Below are 27,455 nucleotides of genomic sequence, written 5' to 3' on the forward strand. Positions count from 1 at the left end.
ATATATATATATTTTTTTAACATCTTTATTGAAGTATAATTGCTTTCAGTGGTGTGTTAGTTTCTGCTTTATAACAAAGTGAATCAGCTATACATATACATATATCCCCATATCTCCTCCCTCTTGCGTCTCCCTCCCACCCTCCCTATCCCACCCCTCTAGGTGGTCACAAAGCACTGAGCTGATCTCCCTGTGCTATGCGGCTGCTTCCCACTAGCTATCTATTTTACATTTGGGAGTGTATACATGTCCGTGCCACTCTCTCACTTCGTCCCAGCTTACCCTTCCCCCTCCCCGTGTCCTCAAGTCCATTCTCTACATCTGCGTCTTTATTCCTGTCCTGCCCCTAGGTTCTTCATAACTTTTTTTTTCTTTAGATTCCATATATATGTGTTAGCATACGGTATTTGTTTTTCTCTTTCTGACTTACTTTTCTCTGTATGACAGACTATAGGTCCATCCACCTCACTACAAATAACTCTCAAATTATAAATTAAGCTCACCAATAGATCCAATAAGCTAAACTATTTATCTCTATAGATGTCAAAAAGTTTGTTAGCATTCCTATTTATTAGAAACAAAACTCTTAGAAAGTCAGGAGCAAAAGAAAATTTCCTTCATATTATAAAGACCACCTATTTTAAATCAATAGTCAGTATCTTATAGTGTGGTGGCCATGAGCATGGTCTACGGAGCCATGTAAACTGGATTCAATTCCCACCTCTGTCACTTACAAACCTCCACACTTAATAACTTTGAACAAGTTACTAAATCTAAGCCAAACTCAAGCAGTTGGAGGAAACAGATGAAACAAACGTGTGAATTCCTTAGCGAAATGCCTAGTACTAGAAAAGGTGGACTGAAGAATAGCTATTGTTATTCTTGACCTTTTTGAAGTTCCTCACTCAAATCAGGAATTCTTCCATGGATATTCATACTACCTTTGTTCTACAGAATTCTTTTGGAAGAGCTAGCCATCCACCTATTAATCCATTCCCTCGACTAACATCTTCAAGGCATCAGCAAACACCAGGGCCTGTACTGGTGATACTGTTGTGAAAGACAGTCACTGCTCACAAGAACTCACAACAAGCAAGCACTTGTTTTTCAAAAGCATGAGTGTCACGTTCAGGGAAGTAGACAGCGCTCACTTACTCCTTAACACGATGGTTCTCCACAGGGACCTCAATTAGGCATTTTGGAAATCCGTGGAGGCATACTTGGTTTTGTTTTCATAATTAACAGGATGGTGGTGGGGCGCTACTGGCATTTAAATGGCTGGGGACCAAAGATACTAAACACCCTGAAATGTGAGAGACAGTCACACACAACGAGGATTCTCCTATCTCCTATGTGACCTTCAAGGCAGTGACAGTTACAAGTGTAAAATCTAGCTCTATTTTATATACCAAATGCAAAATATTTTTGCTCAATTCTAATACACACCAGATTTTCCAGGATTACAAGTAGAGTGTAAATCAAAAGAAGTTCTTTTTTTTTTCTCCTGGAAATCTGCCAAGAATTGGTCACCATTTCAGAAAATTCACCAACCTGCATAGCCATGTCAGCCTGCGTTTTTAGTGCAGCATTGATAGGGTTTAGGGAGCAAACAAATTACGACTTCATTCTGTCTTCAAGTGCAGCTTGCCTAGGCTTTTAACATACTGCCATAATTTTTTTTTTTACTTTGCTTTATTTCTCCTAAATCTTACACTTACAATTTTATTTTTATTTATATAATGTATGTATACAATGTGAGCTGATATTATCTATGAATTTCATTTCAGAGTAGCATAAGGTTGATATAAGAAGGTCTTAAACTGTAGAGAACCATTGGCTTAACCAAATACTCTGAACTCCTACAGAGAATTAGGCAATATTTCTCAGCAGAAGTAACTTTTAAGTTGAAACTTGGAAGAATATCCAGGTCAAAGGGAATGGGCAGTAAAGGGAAGAGCTTAAAAGTATAATCCTCAAAGCTGGTAGGGATATGGTAACATGTTACTCCCATGCACAACTGGGTGGAAGTATAAAGTTCTGGAAAATAATTGGACAGTATGTGTCAGGAGTCTTGGAAATGTTAATAGTTTTGGACCCGGTAACTTCACTTCTCACACTCTGTCATAAGGAAATCATTCAAGATGCAGACAAAGACACACAAGCTTCCACAACAGAGTATGCTCTATAAACACAAGAATTGAAAATATTCCACATGTCTAATAATAGGAGGGTGATTAAATAAATCATGGTACAGCCATATGATAAAGTCTTACACAGACACTGGAAATCGCATGCCTCTCCACTGACTCATCCCAAACCAGTTCCTTTCTATGAGCTGTAACGCAAATTTCACACACAGCCATAAAGTTACGCTACATAGCTCTCCAACCAAACAGCAAATCTCTGCAGGAAGAGAAAATTTCCATATCACCTTCAGCATCTAACACAGAACTTTGCAAATAGGTGTCTGACAGACACTTGTTGATTCATTAATCTGAAGGCGTGGTATGATGGTTCAATTTTTGTTAGAGATGCAGGCATACTACAGTTCTTGGAAACCAGAAAGCATAAAACACGGAGTAAGATATCCTCCTCCTCCTGAACCCTCTGGGGTGCCATTCGCTTCTGCTAAGACCGAAGTGAACGTCTCTCTTTTCTATTTTGCCCATTAGAAGATGACAAGGAGGAAGAAAAACAGCCAAATAGCAGCAGAGCAAGCTGAAGCAGGCCGTTCCCCTGGGCCTCACTAATGAAATTCAAGGACTTCAGCAAGCAGAAAGGCAGCTGCAGTCCAAATGTTTTAAGAGGAACTTATAGGGCTCAAGGGCTTTAAACCTAGAAGGTACAATTGATTTTGGCTATGTTTCTCTCTCTCGGTGGAAATGAAACCTTATTAATTCTGAAAGTCTATATTCTCCCTGGACCCCAGGCATGGCAATACTATAACCACAATCCCTCAGTGCTCTAAAGTGACCCCCATCATGCGGCAGCGCATCCTGTATTCACCATCTTAGGGCTTGTGAATTTGCATGCCTCTGCCCCCTCAGCGAAGACAAAAACCTCTTTCGTTTTTCCTAATTATTCAACTTCCTCCTGAAAAAGACTGAATATCTCACAAGCTCATGGCCTTGTGACTTGTGATGTCTCCCTATGGAGATTTAATGTTTATCCTTCCCATTGACTCTGGGCTTGGCCACAGGGCTCGCTTTGCCCAAAAGAATGTGAGCAGAAGTGATGTGCAGCTTCCAAGTAGCAGCTTTGGAGGTCACTGCATGATTCAGCCGTCTTTTCCTTTCTGCTCTCACAAGACCAAGGGCTGGGGTCCCAGGGACAGATGGTACAGGGGCCAGATCAGCAGAACTGCCACTGATACCAGACTAGCATGTTAACACCAGTGGAGAAAAAACATATGTCGTTGTAAGCCACAGAAATTTTCTGTTATTGCTTTTGATTTGTTTTATTGTTATTGACTGTTTGTTACTGCGGTGTAATCAAGAAAGATGACTCATATTTCAGCCTGGTTTGTACTGTTTCTTAAGAAGTCAGCTGAAGTCATGCCATGGTCACTTGCATCACCACACCAAATTCATTCTTTACTGTGGATCGCATTTGCAAAGAAATGACAAGGACCATTCCAAATTCCAGTGTTTTGGGGACCAGGCCCAGATTTTTCATTGTTTGCTTTATTCATTCAGCAAACACTGATTGTTTCAGGCTCAGAGATCCAATTTATAATCTGTGACCCATGGTTTTTAACCCTATGGAATAGCCCAAATGCTTCTGATCTTTACATCAGCAGATGGATCTAGTTCCTGAAGACAAACTACTCATACAAAAGTTTTTTTAATGAAAAATAGTTCTTATAAAGGAGCCATGTCCTGTAGAAAGAGCTAAAATTAACTGGGCTGAAAAACACAGTTTATCTGAAATTTTAGGTGTATCTGAAGCCCAGTCAGAAGTAAGCTTTAACATCTGTAATGGATCAGGTCCTAAAGCCAGGACTTAATATATGTGCTCATTTGTTCATATCTGCTACATATCCAGATTTGTTTTTATATAACAATTTCAAAAATTTGATTAAGTATTAAATCATAATTCAAAGCAAACGAAATATGTTGGCACTTAGGCTTGGTCCAACCAAGAGCTGAAAACAGAACCTTACCATACAGTAATGTTTAACACGTGGCTTCTTGTGAAGCGAGCGTTGGGTTGAAATGCCCCTTAGCTAAACAAAGACTTGATCCTGGAGACCAGCCTTGGGTTCACCTGGGTACACAGGAGCCGGGGTGGGGGGAAGCGGGGTGGCGATGTGGCCCCATTCCAAATGAGAGACTAAAGGGTGAGGGGTAAGAGATGAGAGAAGCCACACAGGGACTAAAAATTATTTTCTTAGGTTATTATGCTTTGTTATTCATTATTATGTTTCTGATTTCACAGTTAAAATTTTAAAGCTTTTTATGCCTCTGGAAACAGTGGTGTTTCTAATATATCTATCAATAGAGTAAATTTATCCTTTATCTGCTTTTTTTTAAAAAAATCTGCTTTTTCTCAAATCAGGACTACAGGGCTAGTTTTACCTAGAAGCGTGTCCCTACATGACTGCAAACTCCAGTATGTCACCTGCTTCCACCTCTCTTCTCCTCCCCGTCGTCATCATCATCATCGGAATCACCGTCATGCTAACTTTTACTCACCATTCCTGGTGATCCAGGCACTGTGCTAAGAACGTTCTAATTGTTGCTCTTCTCATTTAGCAAAGCTAACTTCTTTACCCCCACGTACAGAGCCCTACAAGATCTAGTTCCTGCCTAACTCTTGTTTCTCTCCTCCTCTCCTTTGTGATTGCAGTCGCACTACTCTATTTTCAATTCTTCATGTTTGTCATGTTTTTTCTCAGTTCAGTGTCTAAGGCTATGTTGGTACCTCTAGCTGGAATCCTCCTTCTCTTAGCTCTTTGCATTGCTAACCCCTTCTCATCTTCAGACTCAAAATATGACATCCTTAGGGAAGCTACCCCTGACCATTCAACTAAAGACATCAGCCCTGTTATTTTCTTTCATACACTTTCTTTCCTTCACAATACTCTTCCCACCTTGAAACTACGTAGTCGCGTGCTTACTTGTTTAATATCTCTTGTGTTTTACATACCCATCCCCAACACAGTCTGGCATCCAAGTTGTTTGATAAATATTCAGAGAATGAAGAGATAAATGAGTGAATGACCTCTGCTAATCCTTCTGTAAACAGTAGTAGTATTACTATTCCTATTATGCATGAGGAAACTGAGGCTTACTGATGTTAAACATCATGCCTTCAGTAAAACAGAGAGTTGAAGTCCTTTGTCATGTTTTCATGCAATATCGTTCTCATTTATACCAGACAGCATGGGTCATCCTCTCGATCTGCCCCAGAAGTTTGGAGCATTCTTGATTATCCCGATTTCCATAGCTTCCTCTTCTCTCTCACTGCTCTCCGTCTCACTTGTTCCATGGGGTTTGTAAACACGCAACTCCTTTACACACAGGAAGGATCTACGCTATACGATCCCTCACAACTCCAGAACTAGGTGGTTCTACCACCTCAGTCTATCTCCTGGCCCCCACCATGCCAATCTGTAGAATAATTTCACCTGAGCAATAGCACATTTTATCACTTCATTAAAAAGCATCAGGATGGCAGAGCAATTTTGGAAAAACTGTGTTGACAACAAAAGTGCTAAGAAACTAACCGAATGTTTCTAGTCTCTGCCAAAACTCCAAATCCAATATGCTAAGAATGCAAACTACTGAACGTCTCACCATGTCCCCTTTTTTTCTGCCATCTCTAGAAAGACATTTCTTTGAACTAAAGTTAATTCTAACGTGTGCTTAACTGGAAAACAATGCTCCTCAAGCTACTCTGGTGAGTGTGCTTCCTGCAGCCACATTCCAGCTTCAGTCGTCAGAGGTCTTATTCTTTCTCTGCCATTTGGGTTTATATCCTTAAGAATTTTTCTGTGAATCACAGTCATGAGACTCTGACCAACACGTCCCCTTGAGGGTACCAAGTGTGCTCAGGCAGGCCAGAAGTCACAGCCCTCTCTCACCCAATCCCAAGGCTGGAGCTGAATAGCTTCACTGCCTAACAAAGAGCAAAAGGAAGTACTTTGTGAATTTGAATTCATCTAAAGACCTGTGGGGACGTGGGAGAGCTGTGCAGCACCCCGCCTCCCCTCCCCCCCAGATTCCAAGGGAAGACAGATCTTCAGTGTTCCAATTTACTGTGCTCTCCCACTTTCCCATTTTTTTAGTTCTTTCTTTAAAATCCTAGAGATTTTACCTGGTTTTGATATATAGCATTTTCTTTTTACTTTCTACATTGTCTTTCATTTCATTTTCTATTTCCTTCCTTAACCCAGTAATTATTTAGGAGAAAGTTTATAGATTTCCAAGAAGTTGGACATTTAAAATTTTTTATAATTTCTACTTGCATCGCATTGTAAAGAGATGTGTGTACAATATCTGCTTTGTGAATCTACCGGGATTGGCAAGAGGTCTAAAATATGATTAATTTGTCATTCAATGAGACTTGTAGAATGGGTACACATTCCCTATATTTCAGAAGCCAAATTTAGTATAATGTACTTCTCCCTATCTTATTAATTATAGTTATCAATCTTACTCTGCTGTTAATTTTTCTTTCCTCTTCTAAGAGGGAACAACTTCCCCAGAAGCCCTCCTGTTTCCCCACAAGGCTCCTCTCCTCCCCCTTCCCTTACTAGTCTCTCTTCTCTGCTCCCTTTTGACTTCCCCAGTTTTGGTGGGGAGGGACAGATGATGTGGGATGGGTCGAGGAGATCTGGTGGGGCGAACAATTCTGTTCATTTCCTTCCACATCCTATTTCAAGCACTGGCCTTAGCATCACATAAGCTTCTGAAATTATTATTCAGCCTAGTACTTGCATTCTCTGGGATTAAAAATTAAACTTTTATTACTACCTTATGTGTCCTTCACTCAGAGTTCTGATGGCTTAAATCACTTATGAAATATTAATGAGGGGGGTCTGCTTTTTATTCTGGAAAGATAGTTCTGTCACATTCATTGAACTATTCTCTACAATTTAAAAGCTCTCTTAGACAAAAACAGATGGATGAACAGTTGATCTATTCTTGCTATACTTATTCTTTTGTTACCAGCCATATCACGTTACCCATGGGTGACACACCTTTTTAGAAGTAGAAACTTTGAGAGAGCCGTATAAATCCAAGAATTAATACATAAACGTGTGTTTCTTGTTTTGAAAAAAAGAAAAAGAAAGATATGCTACACTGAGTATGGGCAATACCACAGTTATTATCCTGTGTAGTTAAATTTTATTCTCAAATAAATGTTCATGGAGCTTTCTTACTGAGCACAAAGTCTTTCCAAACCACACTATGCACGAAAGAGACACACTAGGCACTCACATCTTAATCTACATTTAAAGGACATAGTTACATGGCAACAAGACATCTGGAACTACAAGATGAGAAGACTTGGGGTTCTTGGAAGTGCATCTATTCACACTCCAAAGAAAATGCCCTAATATCATTCTCCCACATTTCTCTAGAATTCCCTCTCTGTTCATCATCCTTTCTAAAATTTTGGGTGGTCTTCTCTCTCTCACAAATTAATAAATGGCAAAGTCACCCTCCCTCCAAACCAGCGATGTATCTGAAATACTATTCTTCTTCGTTTTATTCCTTTGATTAAACGTGTCATTTTTAGGTATACCTTTTAAAAATAAAACCAGCCTTTTGAGGAGCAATATGCTGAGTCGTAATAATGTCATTTGAATTTGGTTCCAGTATCACTTTCTTCCATAACCACTGTCTGAAGCATATGAAAAGAAGTGGATGTACTTTTTTTAAAGGGCTTAGTTCACAAATCTTCCCAATAGATAGACATGATTAAAGGCCAGAAACTTTGATCTAAGTCAATATACACCTATCTAGAATCCTATGTAGGTACATCTAAATCCTGTTCCGACAGTAACTAAAGTTTGCCTTTTGTGACCTCAATTTCCTCATTTGTAAAATTAAGGATTTAGATTAAGTGACCTCTGAGGCCCTTACTGATGCTAAAGATCTATAAATCAATTGACTGTATTCCTTTGAGATGGTCAAGGATATAACAGAAATGTCTATCCAATTATGCAAATCACTGTCATCACCTGTCCTTCTGATAACAGGGTTCTTTTATTTTTTTCCATCAACAACCCTTGAGGGAAATTTGATCAAACTTTGTAGGTATCAGTGTACATCAGAATGTTGATACTTCAGTGGCCAACCATGAAAGGGTCTCATTGGATGATCTCTGAATTAAGCTCAAGGCAGGAGTGAGAAATTTGGCCTGAGAAAGCATTGCATTAGTACAGTGTTTTTAATTCTTCAAGCTTCTTTTATGATTTATTTCCTTGATTTATCCTTACAAAGTTTGGAGGAAACGGTAGGGCATCTTATAGAAGTAGGAACTCAAGTACCCAGATAAAGAATCATTCAAGGTTATAGAGTCATCAGATGACTGAACTAAAATAAGAGCTTAGACAGAGTGTTGTGTGGAGATGGTGGAGTAGGAAGACCCAGAGCTCACCCCCTCCCATGGGCACACCAAACGTACAACTATTTACAGAGCAACTATCCATAAGAACAACCTGAAGACCAGCAGAAAAGATCTTCCACAGCTATAAATAAGGAACCATAACGAGACAGGTAGGAGTGGCAGAGACGCTCTACAGTCAAGATCCATACCCCCAGGTAGGTGACCCACAAATAGGAGGACAATCATAATTGCAAAAGTTCTTCCCAGAGAGTGAGGGGTCCTAGTTCCACATCAAACTCCCCCAGCCCCAGGGGTCCTGCACTGGGAAGATAAGCCCCCAGAAAGTCTGGCTCTAAAGGCAGCAGGGTTTACGTACATGATAGACAGAGGGCTATAGGAAACAGAGACTCCGCTCTGAAGGAAAGCACGCAAAATCTCACATGCTATGAGTCACAGTGCACAGGCAGTAATTTAAAAGGAGCCTGAGTCAGACCTACTGCTGATCTTGGAGAGCCTGCCAGAGAGCCAGGAAGCAACTGGGACTCCCTGTGGGGACACAGAGGTTGGTGGCACTCATTTTGGGGAGCTCCTTCTACCACAAAGACACTTGTGCTGGCAAGTGTCATTTTGGAGTTCTCCCTCTAGCCTGTTAGTGCCGGCAGCTTATCTGCCCACCAGTGGGCTGACTCCAGCATCAGCCCCCCAGCCCTGCAGCCAGCCACCCCAGGACCTGGTCACACCCACCAGCAGGCCAGCATCAGCCCCAGGACCCGCCCAGGCCATGTGGCCAGCCATGCCAGGTCCTAGCCCCACCCACCAGTGGGCCCAGCACCAGCCCCAGGATGCCCCAGGCCATGTGACCAGCCACACTGGGGCTTGGCAGTGGGCCACCAGTGGGTTGGCAGTACCTCAAGAGGCAGGCCTAACAGCCAACAGCATCAGGGGCCAGTCCCACCTGTCAGTGTGCCCACAGCAGTTGGCTCTGTCACAACAGAAGGGGCCACTCAGCCCACATGGGGGCACCCACAGAGCATAAGCTGTGTTAACCAGAGGCGAGTATGCAGCAGGGCCCCATAGGACATCTTCTACATAAGGCTGCTTCTCCAAGACTGGGAAATGTAACCTACCTACCTGATACATAAAAATAAACACAGAGAATTAGGCAAAATGAGGAGACAGAGGAATATGTTCCAAAGGAAGGAATAAGACAAATCCTCAGAAAAAGAACTAAATGTAGTGAAGACAAGCAATCTACTTGATAAAGAGTTCAGGGTAATGATCTTAAAAATATTCAATGAACTTTGAAAAAGAATGATGAACACAGTGCGAAGTTTAACAAAGAGTCAGAAAATACAGAGAAGATACCAAAAAGAGCTGAAGAATACAATAACTGAAATAAAAAATACACTCAAAGGAATCAATGAATCAGCAAACTTGGAAATCACCCAAGCTGAACAGAAAAAAGAAAAAAGAATTTTTAAGAATGAGGATAGTTCAAGTGACCTCTGGGACAACATCAAGTGTACTAACATCCACATTAAAGGGGTCACAGAAGGAAAAGAGAGAGAGAAAGGGGCAGAGAACTTATTTAAAGAAATAATATCTGAAATATTCCCTAACCCGGGAAAGGAAACAGACATCCAGGTCCAGGAAGCACAGAGAGTATCAAACAAGATGAAACCAAAGAGATACAAACCAAGACACACTGTAATTAAAACAGAAAAAAAATTAAATATAAAGAGAGAATATTAAAAGCAGCAAGAAAAAAGCAACTAGTTACATTCATAGGAACTCCCATGAGACTATAAGCTGACTTTTCAGCAGAAACTTTTCAAGCCAGAAGGGAGAGTAACAATATCTTCAAAGTGATGAAAGGAAAATACCTACAACCAAGAATACTCTATCTGGCAAGACTATTATTCAGATTTGAAGGAGAGATAGAGTTTTACAGACAAGCAAAAGCTAAAAGTGTTCAGCACCACTAAACCAGCTTTATAAGAAATGTTAAAGGGTATTCCATGTAAAGGGAAATGAAAAGAAATCTGGGGTAGCAATACTTAGATAAGACAAAATAGACTTTAAAACAAAGCCTGTAACAAGAGACAAAGGAGGGCATTACATGATAAAGGGATCAACCTGACAAGAAGATATAACAATTACAAGTATATATGCACCCAACATAGGCACACCTAATACATAAAGCAAATATTAACAAACATAAAGGGAGAAATTGACAGTAACAATAAAAGTAGGGGACTTTAACACCCACTTATGTCAATGGACAGATTATCCAGATAAAAGATCAATAAGAAAACACTGGCCTTGAATGACACATTAGACCAGATAGATTATATAAAACATTCCAAACAAAAGCTGCAGGATACACATTTTTCCAAGTGTACATGGAACATTCTCGAGGATAGATCACATGCTAGGCCACAAAAAACGTCTCAGTAAATTTAATAAGATTGAAATCATATCAAGTAACTTTTCTAACCACAAGAGTATGAGACTAGAAATCAACTACAGGAAAAAAAAAAAAAACCTTGCAAAAAAAATACAAACATCTACATCTTTGAGACTAAAAAATATGCTACTAAGCAACCAATGGGTCACTGAACAAATCAAGAGGAAACAAGAAAATACCTGGAGACAAATGAAAATGGAAACACGACCCAAAATTGTAGGACACAAAGCAAAAGCAGTTCTAAGAGGGAAGTTAACAGCGATACAAGCTTATCTCAGGAAATAAGAAAAATTTCAAATAAAGAATCTAACTTTACACCTAAGGGAACTAGAAAAAGAAGAACAAACAAATCCCAAAGTTAGAAGAAGGAAGAAATAAGTCATAAAGATCAGCGCATAAATAAATGAAATTCAGATTAAAAAAAATAGATCTCCTGAAGACAATATTAGCAAACCAAATTCAACAATACATTAAAAGGATCATACACCATAATCAATTGGGATTTATCCCAGGGTTGCAGTGATGGTCCAATATCTGCAAAGTAATTGATGTGATATACCACATTAACAAATTTAAGAATAAAAACTGTATGATTATCTCAATAGATGCAGAAAAGGTTTTAACAAAATTGAACACCCATTTATGATAAAACTTTCAACAAAGTGGCTATAGAGGGAAGATTCCTCAACATAATAAAAGTCATATATGACAAACCTACAGTCAACATCATACTCAATGGTGAAAAGCTGAGGTCATTTCCTCTAAGATCAGAAATGGGACAAGGATGTTCACTCTCTCCACTTTTATGCCACCTAATATTGCAAGTCCTAGCCACAGCAATCAGATAAGAAAAAGAAATAACAGGAATCCAAACTGGAAAGGTAGCAGTAAAACTGCTACTGTTTGCAGATGACATGATACTACATATAGAAAATACTAAAGACACCACCAAAAAACTCTAGAACTAATAATTGAATTCAGTAAATTTGCAGGATACAAAATTAATATACAGAAATCAGTTGCATTTCTATACACTAACAATGAACTATCAGAAAGAGAACTTAAGGAAACAATCCCATTTACAATTGCATCAAGAAGAATAAAATACCTAGGAATAAATCTAACTAAAGAAGTAAAAGACATACTCTGAAAACTATAAGATATTGATGAAAGAAACTGAAGATGACAAAAACAAATGGAAAGATATCTGTGCTCATGAATTGGAAGAATTAGTATTGTTAAGATGACCATACTACCCAAGACAATCTACAGATTCAATACAATCCCTATCAAAACACCAATGGCATTTTTTACAGAACTAGAACAAATAATTCTAAAATTTGTACGGAAACACAAAAGACCATGAGTAGCCAAAATAATCTTGAGAAAGAAGAACAAAACTAGGTGTATCACACTCCATGGATTCAAATTTTACTACAAAGCTATAGTAATCAAAACAGTATGGTACTGGCACAAAAACAGACAAGAGAGTCCAGAAATAAAGCCATACTTATATTGGTCAACTAATCTATGATAAGGAGGCAAGACAATGGAGAAAAGACAGTGTCTTCAATAAGTGGTGTTGGGAAAACTGGACAGCTACATGTAAAAGAATGAAATTAGAACATTCCCTAACACCATACACAAAAATAGACTCAAAATCCTGGTGCATAGTAAGTACTCTCTAAGTGTGAGCTATTTTTACTATTCTCAAAGTAAAAAAACAGATGTTGGAAACTTAGTTTCTATTTATATAAAAATATCTAAAATTGCTTCATAATGAAAAACTTTAATGTACTTTATGAGGGACTTTATTAAACATAAACTGAATGAATATACACATTTACTTTATCATCTGAGTTTAAAACTTCTAGATTAAAAAAATATATTATTGTGGTAGCATGGTCAATGCACTTCTCCATTATTGAGCTAGGTTCAGATCTTATGCTAAAATTCTATGCTTCCTCTCTCTACATGTGAAGGAGGGAAGAGGGCAAGAGGTTACATGGGTTTTTCCTGGAAGAATGAATTGGTCTAACTTAACATGAGCAAACAAAATTGCCAATGCCTCTCTGAGTTTATACAAAATGACTGCACCCAACAAAAAGTATTTTGTTTCTCTTGCTCAACACTTTAATTTGTGGCTTGACCAATAGTTAAACAAATGAAATACCAGGGGAGGCAGACAAAAACTGCCTTTTTGTCTCAGATATTCTTCTTATTACAACCACTACACACATTTAAATTGAAGTTTTCTGTGGGAGAGCAAGCAGAACTGGTGAAGGAAAAAAAATCCCTAAACTCTAAAACAAGGGTTATTCAATGCTTTAACTTAACTCTCTGCCACTGACTAGCTAGCTCACCCGGGCAAATCCTTTTACTTCTCTGGGGTGAGTTCCCTCACATATAAAACAATCTCTGGACAATCTTTGAAATCTGGACAATCTCTGAAATCTGTATCCTATTAGTAAATGCTATTAGTCTTACTCATTTGTATTCACCTTAGTTATTAGGGCCTATTATTAGGACTCAGTTTAATAGCTTGTCATTTAGCATTATTATGAGCTTCTAGCCTCAGCTTTCATTTTTGTCCTTTGTTATTCTATTACCAATCTCTTGTTTCACCATCTATAGATCTATTTTTGGCAAATTCTTTCATATTCTCTAGAACAGGTGTTCTCAGACTCGAGCCTGCATCAGAATCAACGGGGCCAGGAGGAGGAGGGGAGGATCTGTTAAAACACAGATTGCTGAGCCTGTGCCCTAGAGGTTCTGATTCAGTAGGTCTGGGAGAGGGCACAGAATTACACTACCTACATCCAGATCGTCCAGGTGATCCGGATGCTGCAGACCCAGCAATCATTTGAAGACCTCTGCTCTACAGAATAGGAAAAATGTTGATAAACATCATCTGAGGGTCACTAAGTAGCAAAAGTTACCTCAATGTAACTCTGAGAACAGCCACTCTGGCCTTCCAGCTCCACGTGGGTGAAGTTGACTTGGACTTGCTCTCCCAGCGGCTGCCTTATGATATAGATGCACTGTCTGTTGTGTGTGAAAGGTCCGGACAAGTCAGCAGAGAGAAGACCCTCTGGGTCTGTGTAGTTCCCTCCACACTGCAGACTCACTGAAGAGAGCACAGAAGAGAAGGGAAAGGTCACGTGGATGGCCATTCCTCCAGCTCCCAGGCATGAGATACAATTTTTAAAAATTATACACACACACACCATCACACACCCACTCTATTCACCCTCTACAGGCTTTTATGCCTTTCGTTACAAGAGTTTTCAGCTTGACACGTATTTGTGGGACGTCCACGTAGTGCCTAAAGAAATAGCTGTAGAAATGTGTGATCTAACTACCAATCTGACATCCTTTTCGACAAATTGCTTTTTAAATGCATTTATGCTCTCCTTCATTCCAAAGAGATCTGAGGCAGTTTATAAAATACATGTAACAAAATAAAATATATGACTAGAAAAATGAATCAGATTAAAGGAATAATGAATACAGAATAGCAAGATGCAGTCAGGGGAAAGTTGATATGCAGAGGAAACAGGTATGACTACACAAATTACAGAAGGTCGGCTGCAGATTCACCCTGAAGCCAAAATAAATGGAGAAAGAAGACTAGTGAAAAGATGTTATTGTTATTTTTCCTGATATTGAGACTTAAAAAGTGTTTTTCCTGCGAATTCTCATCAGGGCACAATGATGTATGTTGAGAACAAAATCCGCTACAGCCCTAAAATAAAAATCACAGAGCATTTCATTGTTTTTTGTTCGTTTGTTGGGTTATTTTAAGGTATCAATGCAAGTTAAAGGCATGATAGCTATAAAATCTGACACCTCAAGATAGATTGCGTTTCTCTCCTATCTCTCCCAACAAAACACTGAATAACCCTTAGGGAACTGATGTCTGAATTATTTAATTTTAGGGACCTCACACATATCTACCATAACGTGGACCCCAGAATTTAGGGACCAAGGGATATTATAGCATTAATAATAGAACTCTGGGAAGAAAAAGAAAAAAATTTGGAACAATGAGAGAAATATTTATAAATACACATTATCAGTGTAAGTCAGTCATCTGCAGCCTCACATTAAAATACAAGGCAGCTATAAGCATAGCACTGTCCTTCATATTCATATTAAGCTCCCAGTTACCAAGTTACTTACAAGGTGATGTTAAGTAGGTGATATGAAACCCTTGGTCATTAATCTGGTTGTCGGAATGGAAATGAATCCTGGCAAAGGGACCTGTAGTCTGGAGTGGTGGGACAGACAGAGAGGTGCAGAATTTCCCAAGAACTGGGTCCTGATGCAAAGGACCATCTCGGATCTAAAACAAGAGAAGGGATCATTAAGTTCAAAGTGGTCAGATTTTAACAAACCCAGTCGTTTTGTACAGTAACGTCAGAAAACCCATCTTTACAAGTGGGAGGCTCTCCTGTCACCTATGTATCTATCACATGCTTGGGGTTCAGGAAAGGGTAATCTCCTCCCACCCATCCCTGATGCCTTCCGTTCTCTCTGAATTTTAACTCTGAGGCTGGATGTACACTTTGAATGTTTCTCGATACTTCCTTTCCCAGGTTCCCCCCGCCCCAGATGTTTGTTTTGGAATGAAACATTCCTAATGATCTAGAAGAAGAAATGAATATATGCAAAGAAAACAGAAGAAGGAATGACAGCAATGTCACTGATGCACAGCTTGGTCTAAACACTCATGAGGATCAGAAGTGGAAAGGAAGTAAGGTTAGATTAGATACAACATGAAAACAGTTTTATGAATTTAAAAAGCGAAACTTTGATAGTAATTAAGTACTGCAATAATCACGATGTGACCTTAGAAAACCTTTTTAATTGTTGGGTTTTAATCTCTTAAATAATTGTGCCAACCACTCTATGATTCTATTGTAACTGCAAATTCTGTACTGCATAGAACACCAAGGTACCAATGAACTAATAATATTTTAATATGGCCAATTTTGTCCACTCAAATTAATTGTTCTATTAGAAGCAAAGTTATAGGGCAGCATGACTTTATTCCTGTAATTTAACTAGCTCCTTGAAATATTCTTGAGATGAGAGGCATTTCAATATTATTGGAATGATTGGTTCTTTCCATTATACATACCCAGGAATTAATACGTAGGAATGAAAAAAATGCCTCTAATTTTAATATGATAGAATATACTGAAATTAATTTCAAGAAAATTCACATTAATGTGAACATTTAAAGGATTATCTTCCTGATATTTTCCAGAGAGGAAGATTTTCCAGTCATTCCCAAAGGTTTCAAATCCATTACACCTGTTAAATTACTAATGACTTTAACTTGTGGACATTTCTGTTTGACGGCCGTACCCTTCCATCCTTTATGAATAATTCCATAGCACTCCATTCTTCTCTAATAGACTCGGGAATGCATATTGTCTTTTATCACTACTGCAAGGGGTACTGCGATTTATGATGATAAACAAGACAGGAACGACATACGAACTCAATCTTCTCAATGATATTTTCAGTCTGCAAATGGAGAGCAGCATTTTTGATAGACCTACATGCTTATGGCATTTGAATATAACAGTCTTTTTTCCTCTTCCACATTTTAATCTTTTACTAATGATAAACGCGGGGGGGGGGGGGCAGAGGGTGACTCCTCTTTTCCCACTGATGATTATCAATACATCTGGCGAGGCACAGCCTTTAGCACTCCATTTCAACACAATCGCTATTAAGTTGTTTTTCTTCATGGAACACTACAGGCAACTTGTGAAACACCTTGTCAGTTTACGACAGACAACTGAAGATCTGAGTCTGCTTTGGAGAAGACAGCCATTCCTGGGTGCTGATTTCGTAAATTCTGCTGTTCCCATGGTAGGAGACTGGGCTTCCAGGAAATGACAGGGGAAGGCAGGGCAGTCTGCTTCCCAGATTTAAATGGAACCCAGAAGAAGCAACAAGCTGGAACAGTTAAGAATAGGGAGTTAGCGGGAACTCCCCGGCAGTCCAGTGGTTAGAACTCCGCGCTTTCACTGCCGAGGGAATAAGGAGTTGGCATCGGCTGCCTCTTGAAGAATACATCTAACTATTGCTAATAAACTGTGGTCATCCAAGGGCAGCACCAATCGTAGTTCCCTGAGTTCTAATCACATCATGATAAATTCTATCTAAATACAATTGTTTACCTCAAGATAATCTTTGCTGCAGTCATCGTGGTGCTCCAGGCTCAAGGTCCCAAAGGTAAATGTTATCAGGAGACCAGGACTAGTTATCACTTTCCAGACACAATCTCTTCCTGGGGGGTACCTTCCAGGATATCCCGGAGACTTAATAGAACCATAAGTTCCAGTCAGTATACCTCCACACTCTGAAATAAGAGGAAAAAATAACTTTACATTTGCATACAAGTTATAATTCACATAGAATTATCATAGCCTTTACTGTAAGAAGAAAAGCTTTGTTTAAATAACTATGTGCAGTTTTGGACACCTTCATAAGTTAAGCAAGACTTTCTACTTTCCAGTTTGATAAAGTTATAAATCCAGGAGTACCGACTGATAAATAAATGAATCACCCATGCAACGGGCTCTGTGCTTATTAGCCATCTCATGGTGACATGATTTAAAATGCAGTGCTGAACTGTCTGAAAGATGAATAATGGATGACAGATTTATTTTTTCGCTTTGAAGATTAATTTCTGTACATTAACTCTCTTTTTTTATTGAAGTATAGCTGATTTACAATGTTGTGTTAGTTTCAGGTATACAGCAAAGTGATTCAGAATATACGAATATATATTCTCTTTCAGATTCTTTTCCATTGTTAAGGTATTACAAGATACTGCGTATAGCTCCCTGTGCTCTACAGTAAATCCTTGTTGTTTATCGGTTATATATACAGTGGTGTGTACCTGTTAATCCCAAACTCCTAATTTATCCCTCCCCTACCCCGTTGTAAAAAGTTCTGGAACTTCTGTCAGCCCCTATGCCTTTCAACAAACCAGAAAATTTTATACATTAGAATAGTTAAGTGTGACCTAATGTTCATTTGAGAAGGTTTCTTAACACTGTGATATAGTTATACCATTCATTTTATAAATGAAGAAATTCAAATGTCTATGGGTGGTTGAGCCACTTTCCCAGGAATGGGGTGAGGGGAGGATAGGGCCAGGCTTTCTGACACCCACTGCACCACCACCTCCCTACACCCCGCCAGCCCCCTAAAGCTACATATCATCTGGGGCGGCTACTGTATGCTACTGCAAAAGAGAAAAACAGAAATCTAGATATACTGGACTGCAGTAAATATAAATTAGGAAAAAAATAAAATGAAGTGACATTTTAGATGTGCAGGTTATGATATTTACATAGCTATGCAGTTTATTCAAAACAAGTTTTGCTTCCAAGGCGAAAAGTAAACAAATTTAGTTACATGATTCTCACTATTCCTAATGAGAAAACATCTCAGCTGCTCAGAGGAAGAAAAGGTTTTTAAAACTTAGTACTTAAAAAAATTATCATATGGGTAAAAAAAAATTAAAATACCATAAGCAAAGTAAAGTGTTAATGGCAATCTGGGAAAAATGTAGTATATAATACAAAGAGTTAATATCTCTAAAATACGAAGAGCTTCTAAAAAGAAGAGATATAAACAAAGAGTTCACCGCAAAGTGAAAAGTACCTCCTGATGTAATTACTTTTGCAAAAACAAAACAAAACAAAACTGAATATGATCAAACTCTCTCTGTGTGCATTTCTCAAAGTGAAGTGCAGGGCAGCGGGGCCCAAACAGTAGCAATACTCTTGCTGGGTGAAAGAAACAGAACTCAGAATTTGGGGCTACTAAAGTGGCTGGGATTTTGGAGCAGGGTATTATACAGAAAGCAGCTGCATGGAAATAGTACCAAAAAAAATTTACACGAGTGTCCTTGGGTCCTTAGCTGAATGCTAAGCTGTGCACACACAGGGGAAGATGGCAGACTAACAGAAACTAGGAGACAAAGCCAAAACCTTTGTGTGTAATTTGAGTCCCAGGAGAAGAGGGAGGAAGAAATGACAGAAGCAGAGAAGAAAACCATATGATCATCTCAAAAGACTTAGAAAAAGTATTTCATGTTTCAACATCCATTCATAATAAAAATTCTCGGCAAGCTAGGAATAAAAGGTGTCATGGTTTAAAAATGTTCATAAATTCTTTGGCACTTTTCCCATTGAGAGATGGGATCTACGTCTCTTCCTCTTGAATCTGGGTTGGCTTGTGACTGCTTCAACAAATTTTTTTCTTTTTGTTTTTTGGCCGCACTGCACAGCTTGCGGGATCTTAGTTCCCTGACCAGGAATTGAAACAACGCCCTCAGCAGTGAAAGCGTGGACTCTTAGCCACTGGACCGCCAGGTAATTCCCGTAAGTGCTTCAAGCAATTAAACATATGGCAGAAATAACACAATATGACCGCTAAGGATAGGTCAATAAAAGCTATGCAGTCCCTGCCTGGTTCTGTTGTAACGCTTGCTCTGAGAGAAGCCAACTGCCGTGAAAGAAGTTCCACTACTCTAAGACCACCATAGCAGAGGGGCTACATGTAGGCGCTCAAGTCAACAGCCTGGCTGACTTCTCATCCAGAGGCCAGCCTCAGTTGTTAGCCCTATGAGTGAGTCATCTTGGATTTCCAGCCTCATTGAGCCTTTAGATGACTACAGTCCCAGCCAATATCTCATTGTGACTGCTTAAGAGATCAAGTGATAATTGTTGTGCTGGGACCCTTCCAAATTCCTGGTCCACAAAATCAGAAACATAAGAAAATGATGACTGTTCTACAACACTAAATTTGTGGGTAATTTGTTATCCAGCAATAATAATTCAGAGTGAACTTCCTTAATGTCATAAAAGTTCTTTACAAAAACTTCCGGCTAAAACATTACATTTAAAGGTGAAATACTGAACATTCCCCCATGAGGTTGGTAACAAGACAATGATATCCACTCCATCACTTTTATTCAGCATTATATTAGATGTCCTAGCCAAGAAAATAAATAAGTCAAGGAATAACAGTTAACAAAGATTGGCAAGGAAGTTGGAAAACAGATAACATATTCGCAGGTAACATCACTGTGTATGTAGAGAATTCCAAAAGACTCTACCAAAGAAAATGATTAGAATTGATGAATGAATTTAGCAATATGGCTGGATTCAAAACAAAATATTTTAAAATATTTATACATAGAATACTTCTATATATTAACAAAAAATGAAAAATAAAATTTTAGGAAAATAATATCATTGAACATAGCATAAAACATCAAATAGCTAGGGAAAATATTAATAAAAGCAGTGGAATGCTTAAGCACTGAAGTCTATAAACCATCGCTAAATTAGAAGAGAACTAAGTAAATACAGACAGTCTATGTTTATGGATTGTCAGGGTCAACGTTTTTAAGAGGTCATTTCTTCCCAAATTGATTATAGAGTCAATACAATGCCAACAAAATCCCAGTAGATTGTTGGGGGATGTTAACAGGTTGATTCTAAAATTTATATGGAAATGTAAAGGATCTAGCTTATTTTAAAAGAACAAAGTTAGAGGTTTTACACTACCAGATTTCAAGCGTCAGTACGAAGCCAGTGTGGCACAGGATAGATAAATAAGCCAACAGAAAAGATGAGAAATTCCAGAAACAGATCCACGGATTTATTGATGGGGGAACTGGAGGTTCAGTGTGTGGTTCTCCCTACTTTTTTATATGCTTAAAAAATTCATAGTAAAAAAGTTTAAAAAAGAGTACCCAAACCCAAATAACAACAGAAGGAACAAATCATCATGTGACATTAAGATAAAAAATACTAAGTGAAGGAGGAGACAATGTCCCCAACGCCCCACAGTATGTACTAGCAGGGGCTATAAAGATGCCGTTCAGTAGTTTCACAGGGGCTGCTTAAAGACACATGTTTTTTAGACTCTTTCAATTCATCTAAATTGTATTATCTCTGAACACAAAATGAAAGTCCAGTTCAGTTTAGATTTACTTGATTTTAAAATAATTATAAAAATCCCCGTGCTCCGTGATGAGGAGTGGCCCCCGCTTGCCGCGGCTGGAGAGGGCCCTCGCACGAAGCGAAGACCCAACACAGCTAAATAGATAAATAAATAAATAAAGTAACTATTAATTAAAAAAAAAAAAAAAGTGGTAACTCTTGGGAAGAAACTGAGAAAGATCGCTTTAAAAAAAAAAAAAATCATATATCATTAGATCTCAAAACAGCTAACGTATCCAAAAATCTAATACTGATCAAGAAAATTTAATAACCTCAAGAATTTGCTTTATTTCTCTCCATGCTTACACTTACCTGGTGGCTGTGTTTCCCATCTTACTGTAAATCCTCTCTCATTTCTTAAATGTTCAGAATAGAAATGAAAATAGAGGGTGTTGTCACTACTGAGGAGTTCGTGATGGGGGATGGAGCCACAGAACCTTCCAAGCGGAAATGCCGCGGAGGAATCCCCATCATGAATCTGAAGAAACTCGTGTGGACAATTGTTCACTGATTCTAATTGGAAAACAGTGAAAGTGATCCGCAGCACCTAAAAATATAAAGGTCACAAGACACTATTTTTCATTTCTATGTTAATTCTAAGGTATTTCTGCTACTAGTTGGAAGCATTTATATTGAGTCCCTTTCAAGAGATGGATCTATAATTTCCTAAGTATTCACAAAGACATATGACAATTCTATATATTAAATGACTTGTGTTAAAAATTGCTTAGACCTAACCAGCTAATATCAAAAATATTAATATTAATGAAATAGATTTTTAACAACTTTATTGAGGTATAACTGATATAGAAAGAACTGCACATATTTAATGTGTACAGTTTGAGAAGTCTGGACATATGTAAACACCTGTGACACCATCACCACAGTCAATGTGATAGACATAACCAACACCTTCCAGTTTCCTTCTCTCTCTCTCTCTTTCTCTCTCTCTCTCTTGGTGGTAAGAACACAGCATGAGATCTATCCTCTTACATCTTGAAGTGCACAACGTTGTATTGTTACCTCGAGGCACCATGTTGTACAGCAGATCTCTAGAACTTATTCACTTACTGTAACTGAAACTTTATACCCATTGAGTTGTTATTCAATGGGTTAATGAAATAGATTTCAGTAAACTGTCAACTTCATTAAACAAAGGCACTCCAAATGTATAGCTAACAGTGCTTCCAAATCAGTAAAATATAACATTTAAATATCTACCTTGAATTAAATTTAACTGACTGATAACCTGTAGCGTGTAGCATACCCACAGTTCATCAGTGACCCCCAGAGATGCTGATTCCTCAGGGGTCTCTGAACCTCTCAACTGATGCCCAGCCTGGATGGACGACCTCAGGTGTAGACAGTAGACATGGTGTAGGCAAGTGTAAAGTGTGCTGGTCTTTGGTGGTTGGATGTCATTGAGAGATGAGTAATACCAAGAGTAGACATCACGGGAAAGATACCATGAAAAGTTCTGAGTATGCAAGTAGGTGAGAATAAACATACAAATGTGTCTTCAAGTTAAAATATTAGAATGTACAGACTTAAATATAGTAATATAATTAATGAAACATAAAAGATTTTGTGCTGACAACCTCATTTAAAACAGCCAAACTACCAAAAGGAGGCTGTTGAATCTAATTTATGATCTAAAACCACAACAGCATTCAGCTCATGAAAAAGGGGATCAGGATATTTTTGAAATTCTGTGCTAGGGTATTTTTAAGATTTGTTACTCAACATTACATCATTTTTGTCCTTGAAGCAATTTCAATGAAAATCAAATAAATGTTTATGAATTGAACTACCCTTATTTCAATATTACATAAACTGTATTATGTAAACTGTGATGGGGATAAGAAGATATAAAAATCACAATAATCAAGAAAAACAGCATGAAGTTTTCTACAAATTCACAATAAATGCATTAACATTTTTTCACAAAATGATTTTTTCTTGAAAGAAAGATGTTTTCAATGTCAGGAAACAGAATTCATGAAAACTAAATGGAAGGAAGGAAATTCACATAACATACCCACTGGGAGACTGATTTTGGAGTTTATTCTATTGTGGGGTCACCAGGCCCCAAAGAATCCTTGCTCCTCAAGGGAAAAAATATTTCTGACCTTGTACAATGACCTCTGTAACATTAGCTTGCTGGGAAAAATTAATAGGATTTCAAGGGAAAGCCTTAGCTATTCACACATACAACTTTATTTTAATGAGTCCATGTGTTGGTTGAGAGATAAATATTTGGGAAAGTCTGAGTAATTAATGTTGGGGATAAAAGCACTAAAATCCTTGGGCTCGGATCTTAATCTGAAGTGTTTGCACAGCAGTTCCATCACTGGAGTCGAATGGCCTGGGTTCAAGTCCCTGCAGGCCACTTACAGACCACGCACCCCTGGACAGATTTCTCAGCTGCTCAAGGGTAAAATGAGGATAAGAATTCTTATCTTTCAGGGTTATGAGAGTTAAACTGCAATGATTAAATGTATGTGAAGCAATTAGCATAGCACATTGACACAAGCAACGCCACAGAGAAGACTTGGATAAGGAAACCACCTTAATAGCAGTCCCCATTCTGGCATAATAATCAACATAACACTGAGTGATCGCTACCGTCTTGGTAACACTATGACTGTACAAATTACTGGCTTGCTGTCGGCCAACCCATGTAGCATCCGTAGTGGACAAAGCATGGACTTTGAAAGACAAACTTGGCTTTGAAATCCAACTAGTCCAATTACCAGCTAAAGAATGTTTTAAAAAAATTACTTATCTTCTCATAGTTTCCATTATTTCATCTATAAAATGAGGATACTAGTACTTTAATTCAAAGAATTAGTATAAAGTTTTGAGAAAGGTATGCAAAATACTCAGCCCAATGCCTGATACTTACAAAGTCCTCAATATAAGGTATGACGATAGTTATAGATAATTAGTATATATATAGTACAGATAATTCAACTATCATATAGTTGAATTATCATCATGTGTATTTTATGTAATATATACACATACTACATGTTCGTACATATAAATGAAGTGTACACTTGGATGGGAGATACTGTATTTACCTTTCCCTCTTCAGTTCGGATAACCCAGAAGCAGTTAACGTCATGAACATAACCAACATCAGGGCTCATGTAGCTGAAGCTTCCATTCATCCCTGAGAGGGACCCTCCACAAACTGCAAAGGAAAAGAAGATGAGCTGTGCTTTTCAGACACTCTGAAAAGGCTCGCCCTGCTGCCAAAGCTTTTAGAGGACTCCAAGTAATTCTCGTTGGAGACAAAAGCCCTGCCATTCTTTCTTCTCCCCTGTCTCCCTTCAACATCCACCCAAATCCCACCTCGTGTTCAAAGCCCAGCTGATGTCTCCTCATCTCCGCCTGAATTTCCCTGCCTCTTGGGGTTTTCTCCGGCACCCATTCCCTCTGTCTCTGTGACACCTGACACAGTTTAATTCTTATCTTTAGCTCCCGTCTCTCCTCTGTCGTTGTGTATCGTCTTGTCTCCTCAACTGGAAGATAAGCTGATAATAGGTGGAGACTATTTTATTTTCTGCTTCCTTATTTCTCCACAGGGTCTACTAGAGTTGTAAACACACAGCAGTCTCAATAAATGTGCCGATTCAGAATCAGGAGGAATGAGGGAGGGGTGGAGCGGTCAGAAGAGGTTTACGGAGGAGGCTGAAAAAGAAGTACTCCTGAGGGACAGATACATTTGGATGGGAAGCAAAGAAGGAATTTGGAGACGTTTGGGGAGAGAAATTTCCCAAATAAAGGAACACAGCCGAAATGCGGTGGCATATGGGGTCAAGAGAGAAGGAAATCTGTCTGGCTAGAAAGGGTGTATTTTTAGGGAACTAGTCAAAAATAAGGTTAGATGGATAGGGTGAGGCCTGGTTATAGAGGATGATTGAAAAACAGTCCCAAACTTTATTTCACAGACAAAAGGGAGGCACTGTATATTTGAGAGCAGGAGAGTGACATGATTACGTGTAATGTTCCCGGGAAATGAAATGGCTGCTATAGAGAAAACTCTCTCTTAGAAAACAACAATACCTTTAGCATATTTTGTTTTCAAAATGGACATAATGAAAGTGGCAAATATGGATTTAATTTTTCCTTTGATGAAAAAGTTTTTATGGCTTGAATTGAAATATATATCTACCTTGTGAATTTCACACCATTTCCGCAAGGGAAGACTTAGTTCTAAGCCTTTGAGCAACTGAACAAGAAAGCAGGTTCAAAATCTGCAGCAGGACTCACTCAAGGATGATACTTCTAACCTGTGAGCATCTGTGGTACAAGAAATGCTGAGCGTACCTTGCTGGGGAATCTGACAGAGAAATCCAGTCCAGAAACGTGTGCATTCACAACTGAAAGCATTAATGCCATCAACACAGGTTCCCCCATTCAGACAGGGGTAGCTCAGACACTCATTGATGTTTTCTGTGCAGTTGATACCTGCCCAACCCGATTCACAATTACAAAGATACCCAGAGACTGTTTCCTAAGGGAAGAAGAAACATAATAATGTCATAGAACAAAGGGACAGACAATAAACTGGAACCAACCCAAATAATAAAGAACAGCAGTGCTATGTATTCTGTGTAGAAGGTGTCGAACCATAAGCATCTTCCAGTAGCCTAACTTGTACCGATGCATTTCAATGGTAATTGCAAAGTATAAGAAATCAGATGTATTTGGGTCAAACTGCAGGCTTTGTTTTACCGCTTTGTAAATCACTGAGAGAAAAAATGAACTCATTGGTTTTTCCTGGGAACTAAAGTTAGTACCTACCTTTTATCTGAAAGTTATTGACAGTTGTTTATCTTAAGTTTGAAGCATTACCTTAAAATCTGTAAATCATAGAAAACATATTTCTCAGAAGTGGAACTACAATTATTCTCCAGTACTCAGTTTCCCCAGGAAGAGGAAAGGACTCACTTTGCACTGTCCATGTAAACAGGGGTGACTCAGGCAAATGCTGCTGAGCTGCACACATCCATGTGGCCCATAACCGCTTCCAGTATATCCCGGGAGACAGGTGCAGACCGGTAGGGAACCTGGTTAGAAAAACAAATGGATGCGTAAATACAGGTCCCCTCCATTCTGACCCAGTAACAAAACTCAGGCTCTGTCGTCTAAACAAGGAATCGTCAAAGTCTACACATCCCCAGGGGCAGACAAGGCAAGGTATGAGGAGAAAATATTAGAATCTTTTTTTTTCTAGTTTTTATCTTAAGAATAAGAAAGACATGACACATTTGCAATGTTTATTTGCAGGTTGACACTGGTGCTGTCAGCCTGTATGTCATGGTCCTGAGTTGTGTACAAATGTGAGGCATGCCAAGGAAAAGGGGAGTTTCTTATCATGGAGGGGTTGACGGCAGGAAAGAGCATTCCTCTGAGGACAGTATCTGTTGCAAGCACTGTACACATACTGACTAACTTAACCCTCTCAAGAGCCCTATAAATAGGTACTATTATAATTTCCATTTACAGATGAAGACAAAGTACAGAGAGATGAAGTGCCTTTCATCAGGGACACACAACTAGAACATGGTGGAGCCCAGGGAAAAGTAAAATCCAGTCTTCTTCTAGAATTCATGCTCCTAACCACTTCAGTAGGCTGTTAATCATTTAAAAAACACTTAAAGAGTTATACACATATATACATGCATATATATACACACATATTCTTTCATATATGTGATATGACAAGTTAGCAAAAATAAAAGTGGTATTTTGAAATAACGAGAGATATGATACGTTATTCAATAAATGGAGTTGGGGCCACCTATTTGGACAAAAATATCAAATTAGACCTCTATTTGATGCTATAGATAAAAACAAATCTTTAAAAGACCAAAGATTTTAATATTAAAAATAAATGAGAGTACATGTACTTGACTATTTTTAAAGAGTTTGGTAGGGAAGACCAAATTACCAGAGGAAAAACCCTAAAAGAAAACATTTACCTTTTTGACTACATAAAAATTTTAAACTTCTATATAGAAAATACAACCAAAAAACTTGAAATAAAAACAACATCCAGGAAAATTACATGTAAAATATAAGACAGATAATGAGATAATATCCTCATAGTACCTAATGAAATTTTACAAATCAGTAAGAAAGCAGATGAACAAAGGACATGAAAAAAATTTTTAAATGGCCAGTAACTGTCTAAAAAGTATTCATTATGAATTATTAGTAATCAGAAAGTTTTTTGATTTAATCAAAATTACAATAATGAGAAGACAATTTTTGCCTATAAAATTGACCAAAACGAAAAATAGCAATAGTACCCTTTATTGTCAAGGGTGGGGTAAATGTATATTTTCACACACTGTTAATGAGCATATAAATTG

At 38.4% G+C, this 27,455-nt stretch overlaps 1 protein-coding gene across 1 annotated transcript in view; it reads right to left on the reverse strand.

Moving 5' to 3' along the window:
* Positions 1-27,455, reverse strand: part of CUBN (cubilin) — a 283,798-nt gene that overhangs the window by 221,013 nt on the left and 35,330 nt on the right. The window contains exons 13-19 of the mRNA XM_082385173.1: positions 26,029-26,147; positions 25,405-25,591; positions 24,153-24,265; positions 21,382-21,616; positions 17,224-17,405; positions 15,209-15,371; positions 13,966-14,153 (exon numbers count right to left, since the gene is read on the reverse strand). Of these exons, the coding sequence (XP_082241299.1) occupies positions 13,966-14,153; positions 15,209-15,371; positions 17,224-17,405; positions 21,382-21,616; positions 24,153-24,265; positions 25,405-25,591; positions 26,029-26,147 (1,187 nt within the window). The remainder of the gene's footprint in view (positions 1-13,965; positions 14,154-15,208; positions 15,372-17,223; positions 17,406-21,381; positions 21,617-24,152; positions 24,266-25,404; positions 25,592-26,028; positions 26,148-27,455) is intronic.

This window comes from Balaenoptera borealis (assembly GCF_965194805.1).
Source record: "Balaenoptera borealis genome assembly, chromosome: 3".
In the NCBI taxonomy this organism is placed as follows: domain Eukaryota; kingdom Metazoa; phylum Chordata; class Mammalia; order Artiodactyla; family Balaenopteridae; genus Balaenoptera; species Balaenoptera borealis.